General features: G+C 39.3%; 1 protein-coding gene across 5 annotated transcripts in view; it reads left to right on the top strand.

Annotated features, from left to right (window-relative positions):
• TBC1D5 (TBC1 domain family member 5) overlaps positions 1-27,171 on the top strand; it is an 802,157-nt gene that overhangs the window by 475,056 nt on the left and 299,930 nt on the right. For all 5 annotated transcript variants that reach the window (XM_077491382.1, XM_077491385.1, XM_077491384.1 and 2 more), the window contains 6 exons: positions 5,200-5,267; positions 8,262-8,364; positions 16,658-16,746; positions 20,494-20,544; positions 21,633-21,702; positions 24,766-24,938. In XM_077491382.1, the coding sequence (XP_077347508.1) occupies positions 5,200-5,267; positions 8,262-8,364; positions 16,658-16,746; positions 20,494-20,544; positions 21,633-21,702; positions 24,766-24,938 (554 nt within the window). The remainder of the gene's footprint in view (positions 1-5,199; positions 5,268-8,261; positions 8,365-16,657; positions 16,747-20,493; positions 20,545-21,632; positions 21,703-24,765; positions 24,939-27,171) is intronic.

Below are 27,171 nucleotides of genomic sequence, written 5' to 3'. Positions count from 1 at the left end.
TGAAAGGCACAATATTTGTGAATATATATATATATATATATATATATATATACAGAATGTGTGTGTGTAAATATATATATATATATATATATATACAGAATGTCTGTGTGTGTGTGTGTATATATATATATATATATATATATATATATATATATATATATATATATATATATATATATATATATATACAGTTAGGTCCATATGTATTTGGACACGGGCACTATTTTCATACTTTTGGCTTTGTATGCCACCAGCATAAAATGAAAACAAAACTGCAAAATACATGCAGTCTCAGACATAGATTGTGCCCTCACCCCTATCAGAGGAAACCCAGCCTTTACTCCAGGGCTAGCTAAGGGCTTTGTATCTCGGGAATGGCCACACGAAGAGATGCAAGCCAGACACTTCTTCTCGAGAGGTAGACTCCTTAGCCAGAGAGAACTGGCAGCCCAATCGCCAACTAAATCTTTCCCCCTATGGCCCTATCTACAACTTAAACACTATTTAGCCAGCTCAGGGGCCAAGGGAAAATTCACAAAAAACCCAACGGCATTTGAATCACTGTGTCTGGGGCCACCACCTCCCAGAGACACGTTATTTCGGTGCTTTATGCTTCCATGTTCCAAGAAGCACAGAGCATCCTACAAGCCGAACATGACTTTTGGGGAAAGCAATTAACTACTGAAATCTCACACACAAACTGGGAGCGAATCCACTTATACATTCACAAAGGCTCGCTGAATGTCCACACTCAAGAAAACGGGTACAAAATCAAGACGCGGTGGTACAAAACGCCAGAGGTACTCCACAAATTCATACCTTCAGTTACTGACCGATGTTGGAGATGTGGCCAAGAACAAGGCACTTTTCTGCACATCTGGTGGAGCTTCCCTCAGATTCAATCATACTGGCAAACAGTTCATGAAGTAATGTCTTCAGTCTCGTTGCTCCCCTTGGAATTTACACCAGCACAATATCTCCTTCACCATTCAAAAATAAACAAGAAGCAATATTTCAAATCAATTGCAATGCATATGATAAATGTAACCAGGCTTTGCCTGCCAGTGCATTGGAGGTCTACGACGACCCCAACCTTGACTGAATGGATTTTGCGTATTGACCATATTTCAGGGATAGAGGAGCTGATATTCTCCTCTCAGGACAAAATCACCATATACACGGCAATTTGGGAAACTTGGCACAAATTCCATAAATCTCAGGAGTTCCATCAGCTACTAGCTCGTAACAGGCGATGAAAGAGGACACTATAGCTTCTCAGATTCACCAACTGCATACTGAATTGTCACTGACAAAGTGACAGAAGCTCAATACAAGGTAGACGGGAGGGCGGGGGCTGACTACCCTCAAACCTCCCCCAAACGTTCCTGAATGTACCTTTCCTGCCCCCCTCTCCCAACTTTCCTTTCCGAACTCCCCTCCCCCCCATCCCTCTGCGCAGGGCACTAACCAAGGGAGGGGTGCAGATAGCGGGGCCTAATATGAAGCGGACCTGCGGTCGGCATCCCCCTGAATATTGAGTGATCAAATGAGGATGGGAGCTACCCTAAGGGCCCACACTACTGATATTAGATTTACCAAGTTTACACTACGTGTTATAGATTTTCTTTGTATAAGGCCGCGTACACACGGGCGGACTGTTCGCCCAACTTTGTCCGCTGAACAGTGTTTGGCCGGACAGTCCGCTCGTGTGTGGGCTTTCAGCGGACAGTTTCAGCGGACAGTTTGACGAACAAGGTTTTTCGGAATTTCCGAAAAACTGTCCGCTGAAACCTTGTTTCAGCGAACAGTCCGCTCGTGTGTAGGCTTGTTCGTCAAACTAAGTTCCGCGCATGCTCAGAAAGGATTTACACGCCGAAAGTTATAATGCAGTGTATAGGACGTCGTATTTTTCGTCCCGTCGTACGTGCCGTTCACGTCATCGCGCACGGTTTCAGCAAACTGTTCGTCCGTCGTGTGTGGCCATGTCCGTCCATGCTAATTTTGAGCGGACTGTTTGCCGAAACTGTTTGACGGACAAAGTTGGGCGAACAGTCCCCGCGTGTGTACGCGGCCTAAGTGATGGGCACACATATAGAGCCAAACTCGGATTTGTAAAAGATGATGTACTATATACTTTTCTGTAATGAAAGTTCTATTTGCTTGAATATGGCATTGCTGTATGGTATTACTTCTGTTTTGTTTACCATTATCTTCAATAAAATAAATTTTTCATGTTGAAAAAAAAAACATATTTTTGGTAAAAAAAAAAAAAAAAAAAATGAAAACAAAACAATCCAAATGAATTTTAAGTGCAGACTTTCAGCGTTAATTCAAGAGGTTGAACATAAATATCACATTTTTGGAACTGCAGCCATCTTTATACACAGTCCCCCATTTGTTGTGGCTTGAATGTAATTGGACAAATGAATATAATCATAAATAAAATGTTACTTTTTAACATTTTGTTGAGAATCCTTTACTGGCAATGACTGCCTGAAATCTGGAACACATGGACATTACCAAAGACTGGGTTTCCTCCTTCCTGATGCTTTGCCAGGCTCTAGCTGCATCTGTCTTTGTTCTTTGTGGGTCTTTCTGCCTTTTAGTTTTGCCTTCAGCAATGTGAAATGCTCAATTGGGTTGAGATCAGGTGATTGACTCGGCCATTGACAAATATTCCACTTCTTTTCCTTCAAAAGCTCCTGGGTTGCTTTTGCACTGTGTTTTGGATCATTGTCCATCTGTACTGTAAAGTGCCATCCAATTATCGTTGCTGCATTTGGCTGAATCTGAGCTGATCTCTAAACACTGCAGAATTCAGCCGACTGCTTTCTATCACATCATCAATAAACACTAATGACCCAGTGCCACTGGAAGCCATGCATGTGCATGCCATCACTCTGCCTCCACCATGTTTTACAGATGTTGTTGTGTGCTTTGGATCATGAGCTGTTCCAAGCCTTCTCCACGCTTTTTTCTTCCAATTGTTCTGGCACATGTTAATCTTAGTTTCATCTGTCCAAAGAATGCTTTTCCAGAACTGGTCTGGCTTTTTTTAGACGTTTTTTTGACAAAGTCTAATCTGGCTTTTCTATTCTTCGGGCTCATGAATGGTTTACACCTTGTGCGGAACCCTCTGTATTTGCTCTCTTGAAGTCTTCTCTTGATTGTAGATTTTGACAATGATACGCCCAGCTCTTAGAGAGTGTCCTTCACTTGTCTGGATGTTGTGAATGGGTTTTTCTTCACCATAGAGAGGATCATCCACCACTGTCTTCCATGGACGTCCAGGCCTTTTTATGTTGCTGAACTCACCATTGCATTCTTCTTTCCTCAGAATGTACCAAACTGTTGATTTGGCCACTGTAGGTTCACAGCAATAGATTCCAAATGCAAATACCACACTTAGAATCAACTCCAGACCTTTTACCTGCTTAATTGATGAATAAAGAGCAAAGGAGTAGCCCACACCTGGCCATGAAACCGCTTTTGATTCAACTGTCCAATTACTTTTGGTCCCTTGAAAAAGGGGAGATGGCTATTCTTAAGAACTGTAATTCCTAAACCCTTCTCCTGATTTGGATGTACATACCCTCAAATTAAACCCGAGAGTCTGCGCGTTCATCCCATATCCTTTATATAACTATAGTTTGAATGTCTTTTGGTAAATAACTGAAAAAAAAAATTGTGCCTGTGGACCTTACTATATATATATATATATATATATATATATATATATATATATATATATATATATATATATAATTATAGACAATTTTTTAAAATAGGTTATTACAAATTCTCTGTTCTCAGCTGCATAAGGTTCTTAGAGAGGTAGAGGCAGAGAATCAGCAGAACACTGACCTTGGTAGTGGGCAGCATAGTGGTCTAGTGGTTAGCATGTTTTCTTCTTACATGCTGGGGTCCTTAGTATCATTCCTCGACAGACAACTATCTGCAAGAGTTTAAATTCTCTTTTCATGTTGTGCATGGTTAATCTACATAGTGTACTTTCTTATAAACATTTTAGAAACACTTCCAACCCTTTTAGAGAATTGTGACCAGAGGCTGCTTAAGCCACATTTTTACAACTCTAATGCCACATATACACGATCGGACATTCTGACAACAAAATTCATGGTATTTTTTCCGATGAATATTGGCTCAAACTTGTCTTGTATGCACACGGTCACACAATGTTGTCAGAAATTCCTAATGTCAAGAATGTGGTGACGTACGATGAGCCGAGAAAATTGAAGTTCAATAGACAGTGTGGCTCTTCTGCTTGATTCGAAACATGCTTAGAACTTTGTGCTTCAGAATTGTGTACACACGAACGGATTTTGTTGTCAAAAAAATCTAGATCCAAATCTCAAATATTGTGTGTCAGAAATTCCGATGGAAAATGTCCGATGGAGCCTACACACGGTCAGAATTTCCAACAAAAAGCTCCCATCGAACATTTTCCGTTGGAAAATCCGACCGTGTGTATATGGCATTAGTGTAAAGAACCCTTTCATTCATTTAGAAAGATAATTAGTTGAACACTTACTATGGCCAAGATTAAAGAAGCAGCATCAGAACTTTAGCATGTGTTCTGCTGTAATAAGTTTAGGGGTGTTTAGATGGGGCTCACTGATGCCAGATTTCCCTGCCACTTTATCTAAAGCATCCAAATGGGTAAGAGGCACAGTAAGCATCACTGTTGAAATACTGCATCTGAATGTCATAGTTAAAAATACACCTTTCCAAAGCCAATGTTTTCCCCTGGTAAGGCTCTCTCGGGGTACTGCTACCAATAAATTGGCATACACAATATCTGTTGGCAGTTAAATTTAAAAGACATTTTAGGACAAATAAAATTCATCTTTCTATGAGAGCCATAGAGCAGGTCTGATGATGACCAGAATGTTTGATGAGTGCTATTTCTCACTACCCTCACAGATTTAGAAAAAAAAAATGAGCAAGAAGCATCCCTAGCAATCAATCATTCATTGTTTTTTTTTACAATGCTGAGCACATAAAATGAGAAATGTGGTTGATATACAGTAGATTACTGCATTTTGAACCTCACATTTAGCAGTACCTTAGTACATAAGCCCACTATTCCAATACAGTAAATACAATCCTTCCAGATGACACTTGTGAAATAAATTGCACTTATAAGTAATTTACGCTGTATTCAATTCATATTTCCAGAGCCTTTGGAATAAGTTTTTTCAAGATAAAGAACTACGAGCAATGGTGGAACAAGATGTTAAAAGAACGTAAGTATCAAATTACTGTTTTTTTTTTTTTATGTAGCATTAGTTTTGATTACTTACTGTAATCCTTATTTCCAAAATGCATATTTCCAGATCTCTCATTGAAAATGCCATTTGAACTGATATGAGATTTTGCATAACAGAGTGTATGCTAGTGGAATTTTACCCTAGATTTTTTTATGGACCTTGATAGCAACGTATTGTGATGTAACCAAGCCTCAGTATAAGAGGTGAAACATGTCAGAGGGCATGGCCGAAGCAGTAATGGCTGAGGCCACACTCATTCACATATTTATTCACAGCCAGTAGTAGATGGTGCAAACAGTGAATGCAATGTGAGGCCCAAAATCACAACTATGGTTATTCCCCACACCAGGGGAAGGAGGCAGGCAGGTTTAGCAATGACTAGCAATTAGAAGGCTGCTCCCTGGAGATCAAGGAATCTGCACAGTACAAATACAGAGTGCCACTCTAAGTGCAGTATGAATGTAAAAACACAGCTTTATTCAGCTAATTGGCAACTTACAATGAACAGGAAGTAAAACGCTTGTCAAACCCACCAGGGGTCAGGAGGATCACTGCACAGGGAACAGCAAGGCAACACAGAGTCATCCGCTCAGGTGTGCAGGATGGCCGGATGGCATGCAATGTGTTGGAAGGCTCAGGGTACCTGTGGCTGTGGAGCACCAAGCATCGGCAGCAGAGGCTGGTGTCAGCGCTAGAGGTGGGAAGGCAGGGCGTGGGTTACGCGTTTCAGAGCCACCCACAGCGAGCTTTGACAAAGGTTTATTCAGTAAAGCAATTCAAGAAGCAGTGACCTGTACTAATTAGTCATGTGTGTCCAACCATTCATCAGCTTAGAGCAGTAATTATAATGGAACTTGGTTGGTTTCCAAGGGTTACTGCACATTAGAAGAATCCTCCAATTGCATAACAGGTTGCATAACATTATTATCTAGAATCTAGTAAAACCCACTGTTACAATTTTTTTTATTTAAGATGGGGATGGTATACATGGTGGTGGTATCATTTTTTTTTGATTGTTTACATAAATACATACAAACAAACATACATATACACAAATGCATATGTAACATCAATGGAGCAAACAGTGCTCAATCAGCAATGAAATACAGTTGCATGGTATCCAGTTAGTGAGTACAGGTTAATAGAGGAGTCACATTGTTACCTTCTAATGACGACAAGAAGTCAACTAACATTTTCAGAGAACTACAGGAGCAGATGGTATAGTGCAATCTGAGCTAACCCAGGGATTCCAGATCTTATGAAATTTTTGTTGGGCAACCTCTGGCCTCATACGTCAATTTGTGTAAAGGAATAGCCTGGTTGGCTATAATGAGCCTTGGCTATAATGAGCCAGAAGGCTATGGTAGGTGGGGATTGGGATTTCCAATGCATAGTTATCCTTTTCTTTGCATAAAACAGGACAATTGTTATAAAAATGTGCATGTTCTTAGATATACCTTCATCATCTATATATCCTAGCAGGCATCTCAGGGGATTACAGATGTTAGGTAATTGAGTGAGGGAGCCGATGAGGGCTGCGACCCCCGACCAGAATTTCCTAATCAGCAGGCACTCCCACATTAAATGAAAAAAAGTGCCATCAGCCATGCCACATCAGGAACATGTTGCAGAGGGAAGTCTCTTTAGTCTATAGAGTAAACTAGGGGTAAGGTTGGACCTATACAATAATTTGGTTTGAATGACTTTATCATGGGAGGAGATGACAGACGATACCTGGAGGGGAAGCACTTCCTGTCATATATCCTCCGCCAGCTCCGGTATGTCAGAGTTTCATTTATTTCCTGTGATGCTAATCCTAGTCTGAGATGGGTCAGATGATAAACGCTACATACTGTAGCTGCTGACTTTTAATACTAGCGCACTTACCTGTCCATTAGCACTCAGGTGCTGCCACCATTACCAGTAAGGTAAAACTGACAGTGAAGCCTTGCACCTTTACAGCCGATTCTCTACTAACGTGCTGTGCTCTCTGAATGGCCTTGTGGCGGGGGAAGGAAGAAGGGGACTGAACTTCTGAGTGATTTTGTCAGGGTGAGATCTCTCGGAAGTGGGGACAGGTACCTGTCAAAAACAGGGGAAGAGGGAGATAAGCAGAGCTTCCACCTTTAGATGGAACTTCACTTTGAAAATAGTAAGTGCAAAAATGACTTGTGATCCACTGAGCTAACTTTCTATTCTCTCTGTCTCTGCCATGCTTAAAGCAATTGTAAACCCTTGCATATACTCAGTGAAGTGACTGACCTCAGGTGATATAGAGATATGAAACAAACCCACATAAGTTGTACCTGGTTATCTACAGCGGTCTTTTCCCTACATCCATTCAAATTGCTGAATATTCACAGGATCTTCCCGCTCAGAAAAGCAGGGGTAGAGAGATGAAATTACATCAGTGAGGAGAGCTCTGAGAGCTGATTGGAGAGAAGGGGCACACCCTTCACACAGCACAGAGGAACAGAGCAGAGGCTATCAATCACAACCTGTGCTCTCCCCTGGCACCATTTTTCTCTTGGTATCAAGAAAACTCACCAGACGTGATTCATGCTGATAGCAGAGGATGGAGGCAGTGGGCAGAAATGACACTTAGTGCTCTGGATTGAGACATATACACACTATGTAGAGATATCCATTCATATTTCATGTCTGAAGTTTACAATCCTCCTCTGTAAACTGCAAAACACCTTCTACCTCATGTCATGAAAATGAGAAAAAAGGGAAGGTGTTGTAGTCCAAATCATAAACAAGGAGTCTCGGGCAATCAACTTTACATTATGGTAAGTAAGCATCCTACCCTAGGACAGGAAGTGAAAAATTAAAACTACTACAGCCACCACATCTAAAGACTGGTAATTTACAACATACTACATGGTTGGTCTTGGGTTTAGATATGCTTTCATTTACAGTTCTATCCACTTTATGTACATTATTCCTAATTTAAAACACATCTTCCAGGTTTCCAGAAATGCAGTTCTTTCAGCAGGAGAATGTGAGAAAGATCCTTACTGATGTACTTTTCTGCTATGCCAGAGAAAATGAACATTTGCTTTATAAGCAGGTAAGATAAATAATATTCTTATACAATGCAATACAATACAGTGTCTTATTGATTATTGCTGCATTGTATGCTGGATTTAATAGGAACATTGTGTTTCTTTAATGTGGTCAATAGAAATCAATAAGGAAAGGAATCACTTGCCTTTTCAATACTCTTGTTTTTATTTTCTTAAAGAGAATAGTAATGACAAGTAAAACTTTAAAGCTGAATATTGGCTATGCTCTTTTCTTCAGTTTTGAATAAAGTTTAGTAGGGCTAACTCATTTGTCCTGATTTCACCTCTCGGGGATAGGACTGTACAAAGGGATTAATAAAAAATAAAATAAAAACTTGCACAGCTTCTAACCATTCTAGCTAAAGAGTGAGCTTTTATTGCTTTATCTGTGCCAGCTGAAGAAATTTCCCATCACTTCCTGTTTTTGTGACGCACATCAAAGCAAGATGTGAGAGAAATCTTGGGATACAGACAGCCCAAACCTGACTCAGGTTCTAACCCTTCTCCTCTGTATTTGAAAGGAATAAAACATTTCATCCACAGATGTTCTTTATGGTTAACGAGTCAGTATGCACATGTTTAATATTTTACGTTTTCATAGTTCTTGGTTTTATGTCTTCCGGGGACTCCAGAATTCATTGTTCTAGTAATCTGCTGGAACCATTGCAAAGCCGAATGCATCCTCTGTAATGTCAAATAGATTACTGGGAAGTTATGCTGTAAGGGAGACAGTTTTTCTATGCATGTGTAGAAGTGAAGACATAAATTGTCGTAAGGGTATCTCATCACTGGATGGAATTCACTAATGTTCGCTTACAATAACATTGGCCTTCCGGTACAAAAGAGTTCTGCATTATAATGCACATTTCTCATTCCTGTAAAAAATAAATACATTTCATCAAGCCATGGCCCAACGTTGTGCTGAAAATGAGTTCCACGAAGGGGAGCTGTTGTCAGGAATGAGAACTGTAGTATCATTATGGATCAGTGCTGCACATTCATTTTTGCTTAAAACAATACAGATGCTTTGTTGAGCATCTGCATATTGTGAGTATTTCAGACTATGTATGCCATTTTCTACATAAACTATCTTTACCCAAATATGCTACATTATACAGCTAATGTACAGACTGGATCACAATTTTTTGAGGTTTTTCTTATAAAGGGAGAATTGCTGTGAATCTTGGAGTATAGCTAGTTTAAAGGTGAGCTTCAAGTTAAATGGCTAAAAAAATATAGAAACATAGCTTATAGGAACTGATCTCTGGTGATACACCATCCCTAACTGTAGGGAGCAGCATCTGCAGTTCTGCCAAGTCCAAGTCACGTCTCTGAATTAAGTCCTTCCAACCATATGGATTGCTAGGGAACATTACCACACTATTAAAACCTGCTCTAGGTTTGTGATACAGAGAATTCCTGTCTCACACCCGGAACAAATTAAGAGTTGGTCTAAGTGGCGTTCAGCCATTCAGAGGCAGCTTTGTATTCTGTGAAGTCAGAGAGCGTGACATCATCAGTCCACCTCAGCCAAGAAGAGTTCACAGAATACAAAGCTGCCTATGAATAGCTGAGCACTGCTCAGACGAATCTGATTTTGTTTCTGATGTGAGACAAAGTTTCTGTCTCACATCCAGAATCCAGCACTGTGTACTGAAAGCAGCTGGAGCTATATACAGTTCTTAGAGCTAGTGCAGCACTTAGCGAAGGAAATAGTTTGTTGGGATCAGCTTGGTCCAAATGAACTATATAAAGTGACAGGAAACCTGGAGATTGGCTTTAATCTTTGTGAAACCCACATGTCAATATTATTGAAATATTTAGCAATACACAGAGTTGAACATATGTTGACTTGTCCTGGTAAAATCAACCGTGTCACACCCTCTAAATGTCTCAAGATTTCCTATCAGTTAGCCTGGTAACCCATCACATTTGACCAATATGAAGCACCTGTTGATACCCTAGGTCTTAAATAAAAAGCCAGGATTTATATACAATTTGAGTATCTCAGTGTATGCAAAATATTTTGTTATGCAGTTTTTACTAAAAGGTAACCTTTGTTTATGCATGTTTTCATTATATGTACAATTTAAATCCCCAAGTTTGTGACTGGTTCCCATTATTACAATTCTCCACTAAAACTGATACAATCAAAGCTCCTTAGATTAAACCTTATGCACTGGACTGTTGTGTTTGGCAGATAGGGACCTGCTCTGCTTCAACCAGCTGTAATCCTCTGAATTTGTTTTAGCTTGTCCTAATTGTTGGGAAAGCTAAACCCTTGCCTCAAGGACCCAAAACAAATGCTACCACTATAAACAACAGGGTTCTAAAGAGTTAACCCCTGGCTCTGCCCCGAACTCTACACTGAAGATGGTTTCCAGATTTTCATTGAAATGAGAAGAGCCCTTTAAAATGACTCTCATATAATAAAAGAGAGAATTGCTAGCAGATAGTGCAGATATCCAGAGGACCTACACATACCTGAAGCCAGTCTCCGTTTCCAGCTTCTAACCGGTTCCTGGCTGTTCTGACCTGGCAAATCTCTGGCAGTTTATGGTAGTGATGGAGCTTGCCTGACCCCTCACACACATTCATATTGGCCAAAGAGACATTTCCATATTAGTGATGGCTTATGAGAATGTTGTGGGCTGGAGGGAAGCAGTCAAGCTCCAATTTGATATAGGCAGCTATATGCAGATACTTCTAGGTGCCTACACTTTACACCGGCTAGAATATCCTGTACCTACAGCCTCTTGTCAAGACAGAGCAGTGTGGACATAAGTACAGGGCAATAGTGTCTAGAGCAGCTTTTCTCATATTGTCTCAGGAGAATCCATGAAATTATTTTCAGATCTTGAGGATTCCTTGCAACAACCAATTTGTTGGGAGTCAGATGGTGAAAATCCCCCTTGCATTGGTGATCAGTGGGAAGAATGCCCCCTTACAACGGTGGTCAAAATGTCACTGTTACAGACCATTAGTGTGATCCTCTTGGCACTGTGTGTTAGCCCTGGAACTATTAAGACACCATCAAATGGGAGGTTAATCTGTACTAGATCAAAGAACTCAACCTCTGAAGAAACCCTGGTTGAGAAAAGCTGGTCATTGTTTCAGCATCCATGCATGGGGAAATTGCATATGTTTTTTTTTTTGTTTTTTTTTATACTTTATCTCTTTATTGAATTGCATATGTTTAACTCATTAAAAACATCAAATTCTTTGTTTTTCACAAATTAGTAACATCTTAAATCCTCACAAAACTATTTAGTACATTAAAAAGCAACTTGAGGAAAGTCTAAAAGAGGAAGTATATTCCAAACCCATGTTCGAGAAGAGTAAACAGAACTTTGCTATGTTTAACAGCCATCAAAGTTTTGGAGGATCCTAGGGAGCCTGATAGAAGAGCCTCATTTTCAAGTTAATGCCGTTTTTGTATTAGTTTTCGACAGAGAACATTGGGAGAAGACACTAAAGAACTTTCCAAAATCAAATTACGTTAACTAAGCAATAAACAAGTTAGAAAATGCATATTTCCTAGCTATTTTAACTGCAATGCAAAAGCAAATCGTTAAGCCAAATAAAAATTAATGGTGAGCAATTTTTTTTTATTTTCTATTTTTTTTCTTTATAAATTCACTTGGTCGTAATTATTCAACGGTGTCCATTCCCACAGCGTTAAGTGAATGCACCCCAGGCACGTCAAGCATTGAAGTGGGGAACCGATTATAATTTTAAACAAAGTCTGTCATTTACTGAACTAGAAAGTAATATTATTACTGGGTAAGAATTAAAACAGCTTAATTACCCCCTGCTTGGGTTTGATATCTCAAAGATGCCTTACAGAGAAATAACACCTTTCTGCATAAGGAATGAATATTTAAACTCAATAACATTTAAAAGAAGAGAAAAACTTAAGTCTCCTCACAAGCTGTTTAAGCCATTATTTTGTAGTAGGTGACACCCCGTTTAACATAGACCATATTGTTAATAGTTATAGGGTTTTATTGAATTAATGAGACTCTTATCATGCAGTAGAGTGTCTTGCTGAGTTAATTGAAACTGCATAGATTACATAAATGGTATTAATGAACTTTGACTGCCTGATGCTCCAGCTTTAATAAAGACTGCTTGGTGGGCTAAATGAACACAGGCATATAAAGAACAGGTTCAATTTTGCGAGCCTACAGGCTGTTGACAAAGAGAAAACTTTACCTCTGCTTTCTTTTTTTTCTTCTTTTGTTTTTCTGTTTGCTGCAGCCTTAACCCCTATAGTGATGTAGAAGCAGACACCTCTTGTCTATGTTCATGGGGCTTTTTTTTTTTCCTTTTTAATATGCATGCTAATATACCTTTGTTACTTAATTAATGCTGTCTATTGATAAGTAACAGGGATTAACCATAATTGAAGAAAAATAAAAAGTGCCTGATGGTAGTGGTTGATTGGTTATCTTCCAATATGGTGTTTACATTTCTATGCATTCACTTAATTCTTAAAAATACTATAGGTTTAATGATGCTGTGATAGGCTGAGTAGAGTTCTAATGTGTGATTTTATTTGACAGTGAATGCCAGTATAATATTGGCACTAAATAGGTACAGCATACATAGGGTGTTGCTAGAAGCAGGGAATTGTCTTTTACCGCCCTTTCTATAGCTTGAAGAGCTTTGAAGGAGAAATAAACAGAGAAAGAACAGGATGCATGTAATTTTCATTGTGGACCTCTCTGCTCTCTTTAAAGCCTGATAAGGCTTTGTGAAGTTTCCTCTTGTAAGTGGGTCATGGTATGTCACTGCTTGCAATATATGAGCATGTTTTTTAAAAGATATGCAGAGCTGTGTAGCAACAGACACAAAACAAACATAATTGGCGCACTCAAGCTCAGGCTGAATAGAGCATGACCACACACACACATATATATATATATATATATATATATATATATATATATATATAACAGCCCGTATAGTTCATAGATGGGTGTATATTAGTCCATTGTTTAGATCCATTGCGTTCCTAGTGGCTGCAGGCTCTTGGTGGCGCTAGAAGGAACTCTGCAGATAAAAGGAAGAAAAGGAGTAGCACCATATAAGTGTAGCAATAGGTAACTTTAGTAAAGATCAAAGAAGAAAAACTTACAAGATTAATGAGTTAAAAACAAACACTCTGTACCGGGGGGGGCAGGGTTGCTTCAGGAGTAGTAGCCGATGTCTCTGGCATTACTGGTGGCTTCCAGATATCTCAGAGACACTCGAGAGGTCGAGATGTCATCACTACTTGGTGCAGGGTCAGCGGGTGTGGCGCGCATTCAGAGCATGGTTGTTCCTTCCTCAGGCTTAATGGAGAGCTGTGCAAGCTATGAGAAAATGAGCACTAACAATTTCAAATAAACATTTCTGACCAAAATGTTAATCTTTTCAGTTTTAAATTTGCCTTCATGACCCGTTTAGTCCCTTTGTTAGCTTAACAAGGAACTGAGCTTTAGAAGCTGTGTGCAAAAAACTGTTGGAAAGCAAAAGACTAGTCACCAGTATTGCATGTGGTCTTCCTGAAGCTGATGTTTTTCCCATTTCTGACTTGCCAGCATGGTGTCTCTTTATGGAGACAGTCATCTTAGAAGATGCAGGGTAATGCTTCCCCATGTCAAAGTCTCCTGCAAAGAAAAAGGGAACAACACAGTAGTGACATCACCAAATCTTACTCTCAGTGTCCTAAAAACTAACAGTCAGGGGCAGCAGCTTATGAAATTCAAATTTCAGACTTACAGCTATTATCTGTAGGCACCGGACTGCCTAGGAACACTAGCATACCGCAAAGTGTACTAAGTTTTAGGAGGCATTCTATGCAAAAGGTTTTGGGTTGCTTCTTTGACACAATTAACATTTCCAGATCTTCCCTACAACATAGCAACATTTCTTTGTAAACATAGAAAAGTAGCTGAAAAAGAAAGATGAAGTCTTACGAGTGTGCCCCTTTCTTATTTTTGTCATTCTCTTTAAGCTCTTTGTCTGAGTATAGACTTATGTTTGTCACAAGCATGTGTAGCAGCACCACTGCAGGAGCCACAGGTTATGTTGGGTCTTCAGTTCCTACTTTGACCTTGGCAAGTGCCTCAGAACCACTGACACCTTGGATATACATGTTAGTAGAGATTCATTTTTGATTGTTTTTAATACCTTTGGTTATGCCAAATCTGGTACAGCTGTGCAAAAGAATTCAATTGGAGGTTGGCAATAAAACCTGGAAGCTGATTGGTTTCTATGCACAACTGCAGCAGATTCTGTGTTCACCAATTTTAGTAAATTTCCCCCAATGTTTAAACCTGCTTTAGGCCACATACACACTGGACATATGCCCAAAACACAGTAATCTGGGCTTGGCATTCATCCCTGAATGTATAAGCCCTTAAATGTGAGCACCACTTGCAAAAGTGTGCATCAGCAACATATTTCAGCCTGTCATAGACTTTGGCAGCCTGCAGACAGAGGGACTGGATGCTGCACCTGTGCTTCCCGGGTCCATGAAACCGCCAGGATTAGACACACGAGGCTAAATGCCCATTATGATTGAAGCCTTAGGGAAGTGGTATATACTTAGTCAGCATTGGGGATGTTTTCAGATCCCAGATCACATGATTATAGCCACCTTTAAATATCTGTGATAACACTTTATTCATTGATTATATCTGTGTGTTCGTAACTAGTAAAGATGTGTAGAGAAAAATCATAGAACTGCTATTATGCACTTGCTAGTGTGAAGTGATAGCTTATAAATAGTTTAATAAAAAAAAAAAACACTGGCTTAATTTTGTATAATTACTTTTCATCTAAAGATTTTTGCAGAGCAAATTATATATTGATTTCAAAACAGCTGAATTTGCATATATTCAAAGTTTAGAACTATAAATATGCAATGCTGAGTACCATTAGGTTATGAAGTTTAAAATGATATTCATACAAAGTCTGTCCTATTATATATTAATTTTACAATTTTGTCTACTTTTACAAAATAGGTTTATGGCAAGGGAAGTATAGTAGCTGACTTACCAAATGGAGCCTCAGAGGACCTGAGAAATTGTTTATGATGGGGTATATCTAGTGGCCAGACTCTGATAAATGGCTCCAGAGGAAGTCAAAACCAAAAACAGGAATATCTAGCGCTTTTAGTTTAGTAGCTGTAGGGTCTGGCTAGAGAAAGATAGGGTGGGTTTCCTAACCAATGCTCTAAACAAGATTTTTTTTCCCTGCTGGGGAAGTCGTATGTGTTTCCTAAAGCAGGAAGCTACTGTTGGGGAGAGGGTGAGTGAACACACGGCTGACCTTCTGCTTAAGTTTGTTTTGTGCGGTTGTAGCCCTGCGTTGAAAAGTCCTTTGTTATACCCCTTTTTGTTAATAAACGTGGGTTAGAAAGCCATGGAATTGACATTGGTGAGTGAACTGACCATTGAATGCCTTAGATAGTAGTAGTAGAGACCATTCTTGTTCTGTAATGTCGAAGATGTTTCTCTGTTTATCCAAGCAGGTTTTTCAGCGCAAAGAAATGTCAGAAACATATACCAGCATTTATAGCCTCTATAGTTTTCTTAATTCAATCATTATGAAATGTGTCAAGGCAGATGCTGATTGTCCAAAAACCAGATGAGTAGTATGACATGTTGTAAAACTACTCTGTTCTTATTATATAATCAAGTTATTGGGGTACTAAGAAGTCTGGGACCCTGAGGGGTCTATGTATAAAACATTTGCTGTACCAATGTAAAAAACAAATCTGCCCTATCAACATGAAAATTTGGTTCATTTTCTCTAATAGGTGTAGTTCCTATACACAATAGTTCCTAAACTGTGATAACTCTCTAGTGACCCTAATGTGTTTTTTTTCCTGATTGAGGTATTTCAGTAAATAAATATGCATTATGGCCAGCTAGCTGGCACTGACAATGTAGGAGCTAAACCTATTATAGAAAATCTGGCACATTTTTGTTATGACTGCGTGGATGTCTATTACATTCGTACAGCAAAAGCTTTATACATAAACATTTTTATTGTTCAAATCGCATGGGCTGAAGGTGTGATTTGTCAATGTTGCTTTGGTGGAATTGTGAAATTGGCATTATGTGTGGGTGATAATCCTTGTTGAATATCCCCATCTCTGTTTAGGGATTGTTGCTCCAATTTGACACGGGTGGCCACTTTTACCACTCTTATGAACTAGTTCTCACTGCTTGGAGGTGTGCAGGCTGCTCATTAGTTCCTATTGCCTGTATTTAACTGCTTTCTTTATGTTTGTCTTTTATTTAGGGAATGCATGAATTGTTGGCACCATTATTGTTTATACTCCACTGTGATCATCAGGCATTCATGCACGCAAGTGAAGCTGCACAGCCCAGGTATGAACATATTCAATTTCTTCCATGTTTGAAGTGGATTTTGTGTTATTTATTATTTAATTTGGGATAAGGGTTGGGAGGATTAGAGCCTCTCCCAGTTTCTCATTGCCGTATGTGTATTGGGAGATCTTCCACCACTTCCTGTCAGGGAAAGACATGGCAGAAAGTTTCCTGAATGTGGACACAGACAAAGACAAATTTTAGGGAAGAGGGTAGAAAGTCTAACTGTGTTTTGCAATTTTCTTTTTCCGGTGACAACTGTACCCTTCATTTCTTGTACAGGTGTCACATGATAGGAAGTGAGGTAAAGGCTGCCAAATATGGCCACAGAAAGAAATAAAAATTTTAGAGAAATGTTTACTTCTACCCACTCTACCCAAAACAAAATAAAATCTGGATTTAGGTATTGGCATGCATGTAGATACACGTGAAAGATATTAACAATGTGGTCTAATAATTGCATGTCTTAAAGAGAATCTCAGGTTTGCAGGGTCAATATTACATACTTAATTCAGTAGTAAAGTCTAAAAAAAAAAAAAAAAAAAAAAAGAGTTTCACCCTGCAAGTCAATATCATAATGTACTAGTATACACTGCATACTAGCACATTATGAAAAACATACCTTAAAACAAAGCCCCCCAGCACTGCGCTGTCACCGCTGCAGAGGCTTCCATCTTCAACCAGTTTTCCTTCCAGGTTCATGGACACCTAGCCACAATGACATCACAGCTCTGAAGGAACATCACGGGTATGGCATTCCTTCAGAACACATGCTTTGGTAATGCCACCGACTGCTGCTCGCTAGAATATCTTATAAATGGTGCATGTTTAGGAGATATTTATTTTGCCTACAGATAAGATTTATTATAAGCCAACTGTGGGTAAAATTAAAAAAAAAACAGAGTTTACTACGACTTTAAAGCTGTTGATACTAAGATAGCCCAAATCAGCCCAATGCTTATTAAACACTTGCTGCTGGCCCTTCAAAGGGTTGTAACTTTGGAAGGTTGGCTTCCTGATCGTTGGATCACTGTGATTGGTTCTCACAGCATTCACATAATTGAGAGCCCATCCTAGCTCTTAATAAGGTACAGTGACTGGGAGCTGACGGAGACAGCTCAGTCACAGTTCTGGTAGCAGTCACCGAACACTTCCGACCCAAAAACATGCTGCGTATATGCTGTGTCACGGAAGAAAGTCCACTTCTGGAATGCCCAATATCTGTGTGAACTCAGATGGAAGGTGGTAAAGAAGAGCTAAGTTCTTGGAGCTGTGCCCAAAAAAAATCCAGGCAGAGAATAAAGCTGATTTTACTGACTTGCCATGCCTTGTTTTGCACTGTGTTCCTTTGTGGAGTCAATCATCTAATGTCTTGTCTCCACTGAGCGGCTTGGTTTGGTTTGGTTCGGTTCGGTACGGTATGCTATTTTGAGTGTTTCCATTATGAAAGCGACCCATATAACCAAACCATACCGCACCATTCAGGGTCCTGCTTAAGATGTGGGGCTTTAGAAAATGGTACGGTACTGTTAGGGCCGATCTACTGGCATCACACAATACATTCCACTGATTGGCGGACAGAAAAAAATGTCAATGCTCACGTGAAAGGCATTTTTTCTAAACCCTGTATGGCCCCTGGTGGTCCGACTTGCAGTGGAAAAGTTCACCTGAATAGGCCGGACCATTCTAACCCTTCCAAACTGTACCGACCCGAACCGTTCCGCTCAGTGGAAATGAGGCATTAGTAGAGGCATTGCTTTGCTTCGTCTGTCAGAGCCTCTATCAAGGAAAACACTAAGCAACACAAGTAATATAACAAAATCTCGCTCCAAATCTCCTGAGACTAGTAGCAGGAGGGAGCAGTACCTTAGATCTCACACTTCAGATATACAGCTATGAGGTTGTAGGCTAAGGAATGCATAGTGGCACACATACCAGAAGGTTTACTGCTATTTTTCAGGATGAATGCCAGACTAAATATCGATTTTTCAGGTTACTGTTTAGTCATATTTACCATTTCTAGACATTCTGTATAACATAGCAAATCTTAATTTTTTGAGTTCAGGGGCAGTTTGATTAACACATAAGAATTGGCACCTTGCTTTTGAAATAAAGCTGTTGCATAACTGTTATGTAGTACAAGTGTATAAAAGTTCCAATATAATACATAGCAAGTAACTATATAAACATAGCTAGTTTAAGTCTAAAATTTTAATTATATTTTATTGTACATTTGTCAAATTTTTACATTGTCCTTCGCCTTCTTATTTCGGATGATAGTTTTTCTTTCTTTTTTTTTTTCTTTTTTTAAGCACAATAAATGTCACAATGTCATATTTACTTTCATGAGAAATGATAACCAAAACACATAGCTCATTATCATGATAACGAGTGCTTTGTGTTTGGACCGGTCTTAAAGTTCAACTTTAATCAGCACACATCTAAAACATTGCTAAGCCATTTTGTGTTTGCCGTAAAATGGGCATAAATCAAACATCTGCAGGTATCACAAAACTTGCCATAGGTTTATGTTTTGTCAACAACTATAGATGGCTATCACACCATTGTTTGCACGGTGGTAATAGACATGCAAGTGATGAACAGGATTGGGGAAAAATATTATCAAAAAAGATTTTATTTATTTTAAACTGACCTGCCAGCAGATAGCATAATATCTATGGGTAATGTTCTGTCTGCCTTTAATATATTCATCATATCATATTTATATTATTATTTTTCTTATTGGAAGTAGCGTAGTGGACTGGACGCCTTCTCAAATTCTTTGCTTATCTGGCAGTAATAAATGCCAATGGTTAGGTACCCGTGATTAATGTTACTTCATTTATTCTTCACTAATAACAAGAGGATTAATGATTGTCACAGGTGCTTGGAAGAAAAAGCTGCTTTTTATTTCTTCTGTTGCAAAACAAGCGGCTGAGAAATAACTATTCTTTTGTCATATAGAAGATACTGGCATTTCTGAATATTATCTGAAAAAGCTTATTAATATGTATATTTCTGAACAAAAAAAAATACTTTTTATGCAGAATTATAGAGGATGTTCGTTTTCCTTGTACTGAAAGAAAAGATAATGGATATAGGAAAGGCACATCTATACAGTTACTTATTTCCAAATATTAAAACAGATTCCACCCATTGTTTTTCTAATGCAGATGAGAAAGTAAAAATGGTCATTTGATTGGTATCCCAGGCCATTGTTTTTCTTGTCTTTGTCACTGTAACCAGGCCGGCCCTAGGGAGGCTGTGAGCCTGTATTGTATCACATTGCTCCTGCATGCCACTGCCACCATACTGCCGCCACTGCAATTGGTGTGCAGTATATAGATAAGCTGGCTCTACATACTCAGGTTTTGATCTTTAGATGAACAAAATGTACCATTATCCTAGGTGGGACCTTAAACTGCATTGTCAGTAAATTTTGTTGACTGTAATGAAATTATGGCAGTCTCCTCTGGGGCTCTTCTCGGCTTTAAGTCTTTCAGACACTCATGCTACAGCCATATTTCAGATACAGGAGACTAAAATAAAAAAAGGATGCAGGCCGGTTAAAGTTCTACACATAGTCCAGTAAGCTTTTTTTCCCCCTCTGATCTAAGATTTGCAATTAAAATGAATGTTTTATGCTTTTTCCCTGAATCTCTGAATGTGGCAATGATATGCTTATTAACCGATTTTTGCTGTATGAATGTATTAAACAAATATTATGTGTATATTTGTTTTCTTCAGTGAAGAAATGAAGGTTCTGCTGAATCCTGATTACCTGGAACACGATGCTTAGTAAGTCGAAAGCCACTTTTTAATAATCTCCTGCGATCTATCAGATCCTTTCCTTCTTATTTCTTATTTAGTATGCTTGATCAAATAGTCCAGACTATTCTTGCTATAACTGATCTCTTGGTCCAGAGCCTGGTGATATATAATACGGGTGCGCAAAGTCAAAAACAGTGATAGTTTTATATATATATATATATATATATATATATATAAATATATTATGTTTTTCCTTACTAACCATCTCTTGACATGTTTGAGAGCTGTAAGGTTAATAGATTTCAGGGGATGTTGAAAGGAGTCAAAAAATACTCACTATAGTTCAAGAAACATAAATCCATTCCTACTTTTAGTCATTTGTTGGTCTCTACCAGTGGTGATCAACTTGAGAATAATAGAGGGTCCTCAGTTGCGGCCCCTGACACTTCAAAAGGACAACACAATTATGATGCGTTTTCATGCATGGCACTTTGCTTTAATTTAGGCAGGCCTCTTTTAAAATGAATGGGCTGTAACGCACTTGAAAATCTGAGTTCCGCTGCACTTTTAGCAATGTACCACCATGCACACTGAAAAGAAAGTTGAAGCCAATGGTGTTAGTAACTTTAATAAAACCCCCAACATTGGTGTCAATGACCACAAAAATAGCCTGCAGCATTGGTTTCAGCGGCAGTGGTATTAACCCCTTCCGCTCCCAAAGTTGGTGTTTAGTAGCAGTACTCTTTAACCCCTTTCCCGATTATTGGTTGGTGGTATTTTATTTAATACACATCACCCCCCCCCCCATTGATGGTAAGTGTAGTGTGCACTATACTATGTTATATGTGTGTTAAGAAGCCATTGAAAATGAATGGCATTGCAGTGCAACACATTAGTGCAATTGAAGCCTTTTTGTTTTTTAAAATTTATATTATATTCATATTTTCTCTCGCGACACACCCCAAGTTGCTATATTGCCTGTGCCAGAGGGTGAGGCATTATTTGACTAAACTTTGGTATGATTTAACCTATTTACTTATTTTTATACATACGTGTACATCTCATCCTGAGCATGCTAAATTTTGCTTTTGGTAATATAGATATTATTGTTTTAGTGCCTTGTTTTCAAACCTTATGGGAAGCGCAGAGCCTTGGTTCTCCACATATGAGCAAGATTCTCGTAAGGTAAGAAACAAACCTTCATCCATTACATGTCATATTTATATTTCTGCATTTTCATTTACTTGCATTGATTTTATTTTATTTTAAACTGCTTAGTAGCAGCTTCCCACAGTTCAGCCTTCGTGGTAAACCACAGGCAGAAAAAAGAAGCTAATATAAATTTGAGGTTTTCTTAGCAACATTCTTTTGTCATCAAATGTAGAAAGAGCATTTGAAAAATAAGGTTGCATTGTCTGCTCTTGTAAATAAAAAATACATTAATGTTGGTTTTGTATACAATGGAATGAAAGAGGTGAATATTATTTTTCTAAAAGCTATATTTCTGTTCATTCCCTGATTTTTGGGGCAGCCAGTCTTGACACTGAGTGTGCTCTGTGCTTCGTCCTGTGCCACTATTCTCTATACCACCCTGTACAATAGACATGAACCCAGCCATATACACCTTAAAGCTGGATGAGAGCCCTACATTTATTCCAGTTCCACTGGACAGTGATGTATGGAGAATGCTGCCAATGTAGCTAAATATTGTTGTAATAAACTGCAATTTTTTTGCATACAGTGCCTTGAAAAAGTATTTATACCCCTTGATATTTTCCACATTTTGTCATGTTACAACCAAAAACGTAAATGTATTTTATTGGGATTGTTTGTGATAGACCAACACAAAGTGACACATAATTGTGAAGTAGAAGGGAAAATGATAAATGGTTTTCAAATTTTTTTTTTTTAAATAAATATCTGAAAAGCGTGACATGCATTTGTATTCAGCCCCTTTACTTTGATACCCCTAACTAAAATCTAGAGGAACCAATTGCCTTCAGAAGTCACTTAATTAGTAAATAGAGTGCATCTGTGTGTAATTTAATCTTATTATAAATACAGCTGTTCTGTGAAGCCCTCAAAGGATTGTTAGAGCACCTTAGTGAACAAACAGTGAAGGCCAAAGAACACACCAGACAAGTCAGGGATAAAGTTGTGGAGAAGTTTAAAGCAGAGTTAGGAAATAAAAAGTAGCCCCAGCTTTGAACATCTCATGAAGCACTGTTCAATCCATCATTGGAAAATAAGCCACAAGAAGTCCAGTTGTGGCTTGATTTAGCAAAATTCCACTCAGGGTAAGTATGCCTATGTATAGGTTCGATAAAAATCTCTTTGATAAACGATATATAATTACTTTTCGCCATATGGATCCCAGTGCTATTACTGAAGTTGCAAGGATAGGAGACTATGAACGAAAGTATAAAAATCTGTTTATAGAAGTGTATTGTTGTTCCAAAGCATGGCGTCCGCGCTATAGCCGAATTACAGCTAAAGCGCGGACGGCCTCCACTGTGCACGCTCCCTGCGCGCGCTGTGATCACCGAGTCACTGAGACTTGGATGATCACCGATCCGAGTAAGGGGGCGGTCCCGGCTCCTTACCATGTGATCAGCTGTCAGCCAATGACAGCTGATCACATGATGTAAACAAAAGCTCGGTGATCGTTTTTTTTCTCCTCGCGCTGAAAGCTTGAGGAGAAAAAAAGCCGATCACCGACTCATCTGCAAGGGACATCGGTCTGGAAGAGGAAGGAGGCACATCTGCCTCATATTTGCTACCAGTACCCCCTGCCAGTGCCACCTGACAGTGCCCACCAGTGCCACCTATCAATGCCCAGGAGTGCCACCTATCAATGCCCACAAGTGGTGCCAATCAGTGCCACCTAGCAGTAGTGCCCATTATTGCAACCCATCAGTGCCCATTACTGCCACCTATCAGTGTCCATCACTGCCCATTAGTGCCACCTCATCAGCGTACATGGAGGAGAAAAATTGCCTGTTTTAAAATTGTATAACAAAATATAAAAATATATATATATTTTTTTTATTCGGTCTTTTACATTTTTTTAACACAAAATAAAAACCGCAAAGGTGATCACATACCACCAAAAGAAAGCTCTATTTGTGGGAAAAAAATTATAAAAATTTAATTTGGGTACAGTGTTGTATGACCGCGCAATTGTCGTTCAAATTGCGACAGCGCTGAAAGCTGAAAATTGGTCTGGACAGGAGGGGTGTTTAAGTGCCCAGTAAGCAAGTGGTTAATTAACGATGACACATACATCCCCATATAGTTTGTATACCTCTCGTCTGCAAAAACAAAAGGGGGGCGGGGGGCTTTCATGGTGTCCTTTGACATATGCCCTATTATCAGCCTAAAGAGGAACTTCACCCCCCTTGCTTTTTCTTTAATCCCCTCTTACCTGGTGTACAGGATTTTCTTCAGAAAGCATACTCAAATCCAGTGTTGTCCTGCTGCGACCCTCTTCCACTGTACAGGTCCTACAATGCTATCTTCCCTTTTAACATCTTCGAGAGCCAGCTGTCTCTTTGGTTTCTTGCTGTTACCCCCATGACATGCTGCTATGTCTTTTCACCAGCTGCCATGTATCCTTGCTCCTACACCCTCCTGGGATATGACACACTGGTATACCTGGAGGCCGCAGGAGCAAGGCATACCATTCTCACCTAAGGGAGAACGGAGGCAATGGCGTGAGCCAGAGTAAATAAAAGAAAACAAAAGAAAAAATATTTTATATTGCTATGGGAGTTGCTTGGAGCAAAAGTCTGTTTTGGGAGTAAGGGTCCGCTTTACGTTTTTATAAAACACTAGTTCAATATCAATAAAGCCGGTAGGTACTGATCTAGATTTCATTGAGGTTAGTGTACCATAGACTATAACGGTCTCTCTGACTGAGGCTGTAATATATTGTGCCTAGGATAGCTGAGTCACTCCTGACACAAACCCCAAGCCAACTCAAACCTGACCCTTGGCTGTTGACAGTAAAACTAATAGTGGTAGTTTTCTTCTGATTTATGAACCTAGGTTATTAAGAATTCAGAAAATGTGTCCCCTCTTAGTGTAAGAGCATCATGTTTTTCAAACTGGGTTTCCAAAAAAAAACAAAAATACATTTTAAATCTGTATGTTAAATTGAGGTTTGATTCAATTTAAATTCTTCATAAATCCATAGAATGTTAGTCATTATTACTAAAACTCAGAATTATATTTTCTTTCTCTTTGCAGGATAAAGACGCAAAGATCTCAACTTTACCATTTGCAAGACCTCAAGACATTGGGCCTTCTATTGCTATTGTGACAAAGGTCAACAATATTCAAGACTACCTGCTGAAGAAACATGACATAGAACTATTTATGCACCTCAACAGACTGGAAATCGCCCCTCAAATTTATGGATTGTGAGTACATGAAAAATTTAGTGTTATAAATTTTAACAATGTGTGTACAGTGATTGTACCACTTTTTTATTTTCTATTATCTGGACACCTAAATCCTTGAAAAAACATAAATAATAAAGTTAACCCAAGTTCAGTAAATAAGATCACCCCTATTTGCTACCCAAAAATAAATTAAAGACCATTTAAATACTTAATGTTTACAATGCGTAGAAATCCCTCCTGTGTGTCTAGGCCAGGAGCAGCTTCTGTGTGATTGGCTGAAACATCAGGAAAAGTACAACCATTCCCTCTTTCATTTACTGTGATTAGTGGACTGATACTAGACCACTCAGATGCTTAAATCTCATTGGCAGATATCACAAACTTTATGCACTGGATATGACATGTGAAATTACATGTTGCAGTCCTGGTAAAACTCTTATGGTGCCTTATGATTGGAATGCATTTCTTGTAGTTTTGTAGTAGTTAGTCACATTCAACTGCATTTGTTCCAGGATATATAATGTTAAAGACATTTCATAGCTTATCCAAGCCACTTCTTAAGTTCTAGTGAATGTCATGAAAATGCCCCACTTAGCACAGGCATGTTATTTATTACTAGCCAAAGGGCCCCAAACTTGATAGGTAATGGTAACATACAGTTAACCAGTTGTGGACATTGCACAGTAACTGATTGATCTTTCTAATAAAATATTGTTGTACAAGTGTGCAAAAGTAAATATGAATCTATAGCTTTCCCTGTTTCTGGGTTAAAAATAGTGGACAGTCCTGAAAAATGCAACCAAGGCGATCGGTTCCTCCTCTTGAAAAAGTTCTGCTAGAGTTGGGGAAGAGCTACAGACATGAAGGTACCCTGATCAGTAGGAATTGCTGGACTTAGTGAATATACTCTGATATCTTTAGACACCTTAATTCCTTACTCTATCTTATATTAAGGAATAAGCAGACCCGAATTATCTGAAAAGCAACCAAGGAGTTAACTAGAACGGATAGCTCCCTTCTGTAAGATTTGTCCCTCAGCATTTAAGCGGTAGCGTGATGCCTCAACTGGACAGCTGCACAGTCACTAGATCTGCACTGTGATAACTTGAACAATGGCTCGTGGAACCAAAACCCACCTTACGTGATACAGTCTGACCTACTTTGTGGTATACAAAATTGATTCAGAAGTTAAGATCCTTAAGGGAGATTGTACAAAAATACTACAGCCAGAGTGTATTCTTAAAAATGCTGCCTCCCTCCTCTTACCTATTCTATACGGCACCATTGTCAAACACAAGGTCCACGGACCGAATCTGGCCCTCCAGGCCATGTCATGTGACCCTCCTTTTTTATCAGCCCTCGTCCTCCACTCACCACTGTCACTTACCTCGCGGCACTCACAGATCCCTGCATACACTCACAGTGGGGCATAGCAGGGACAGATGCTGACCAATGATCTCCCTGCAAGGCAGAGCTGCCTACACTAGTACACTGGTACTAGAGGTGAACTGGGTAGGTGAGATGCAAAGAATCTTTGGAGGGGGAAAATGATGACAACTATTGGGAGAGATGTGTGCAGAGTTGGGGAATGGGGGAGTGTCATGCAGAGGTCAGCCAAAGAGGAAAGGTGGAAGTGAGATGTGGACAGCCTGTTCTGCACATTGTGCATAGCACACCCCTAAACCTTGCTCTCTATGTAGCGTACTTCTCAACCCTGCACTTTGTACACAGTGCACATCCTGAAATCTGCTATTTGTTTACATTGCACAACCTGAAACCTGTATACAGTGCATCCTGAACTCTGCACTCTTTGCACAGTGCACCCCTGAATGCCACACTCTGTACATAGCTCACCCCTGAACTCTGCACACTATATACTTCTGAACTTTTCACTCTCGAACTCTTTATGTAGTGTACTTCTGAGCTAGTTATTACTTAAAGAGGAAGTAAACTCTCCTTGTGTTTTTGTACCTATAGGTAAGCCTATAATAAGGCGTACCTATAGGTACTGTAAATATCTCCTAAACTTGCATTGTTTAGGAGATATTTACTGTATACTGCGCCATATGACGTCATCGGTGCATGCGCCCTGAAGAAACGGCCGCTTGTACCGTTTCTTTAGGGCTCGTGCCATGACCCATGGCTCCCACACACATGCACAGGAGTGATGTCTTTTTGGCTCCGGCCAATCTCAGCACCAGAACCTACAAGTAACTTCAGGAAACATGTCGGCTGTGTCAGCGGTGTGCGA

Source organism: Lithobates pipiens, unplaced genomic scaffold (genome assembly GCF_037356315.1).
Source record: "Lithobates pipiens isolate NorthernLeopardFrog02 unplaced genomic scaffold, aLitPip1_a1.2 Scaffold_19, whole genome shotgun sequence".
Taxonomy (NCBI): Eukaryota; Metazoa; Chordata; class Amphibia; order Anura; family Ranidae; genus Lithobates; species Lithobates pipiens.
The sequence above is the reverse complement of the archived record's forward strand: the minus strand, read 5'-3'. Positions and strand labels throughout refer to the sequence as shown.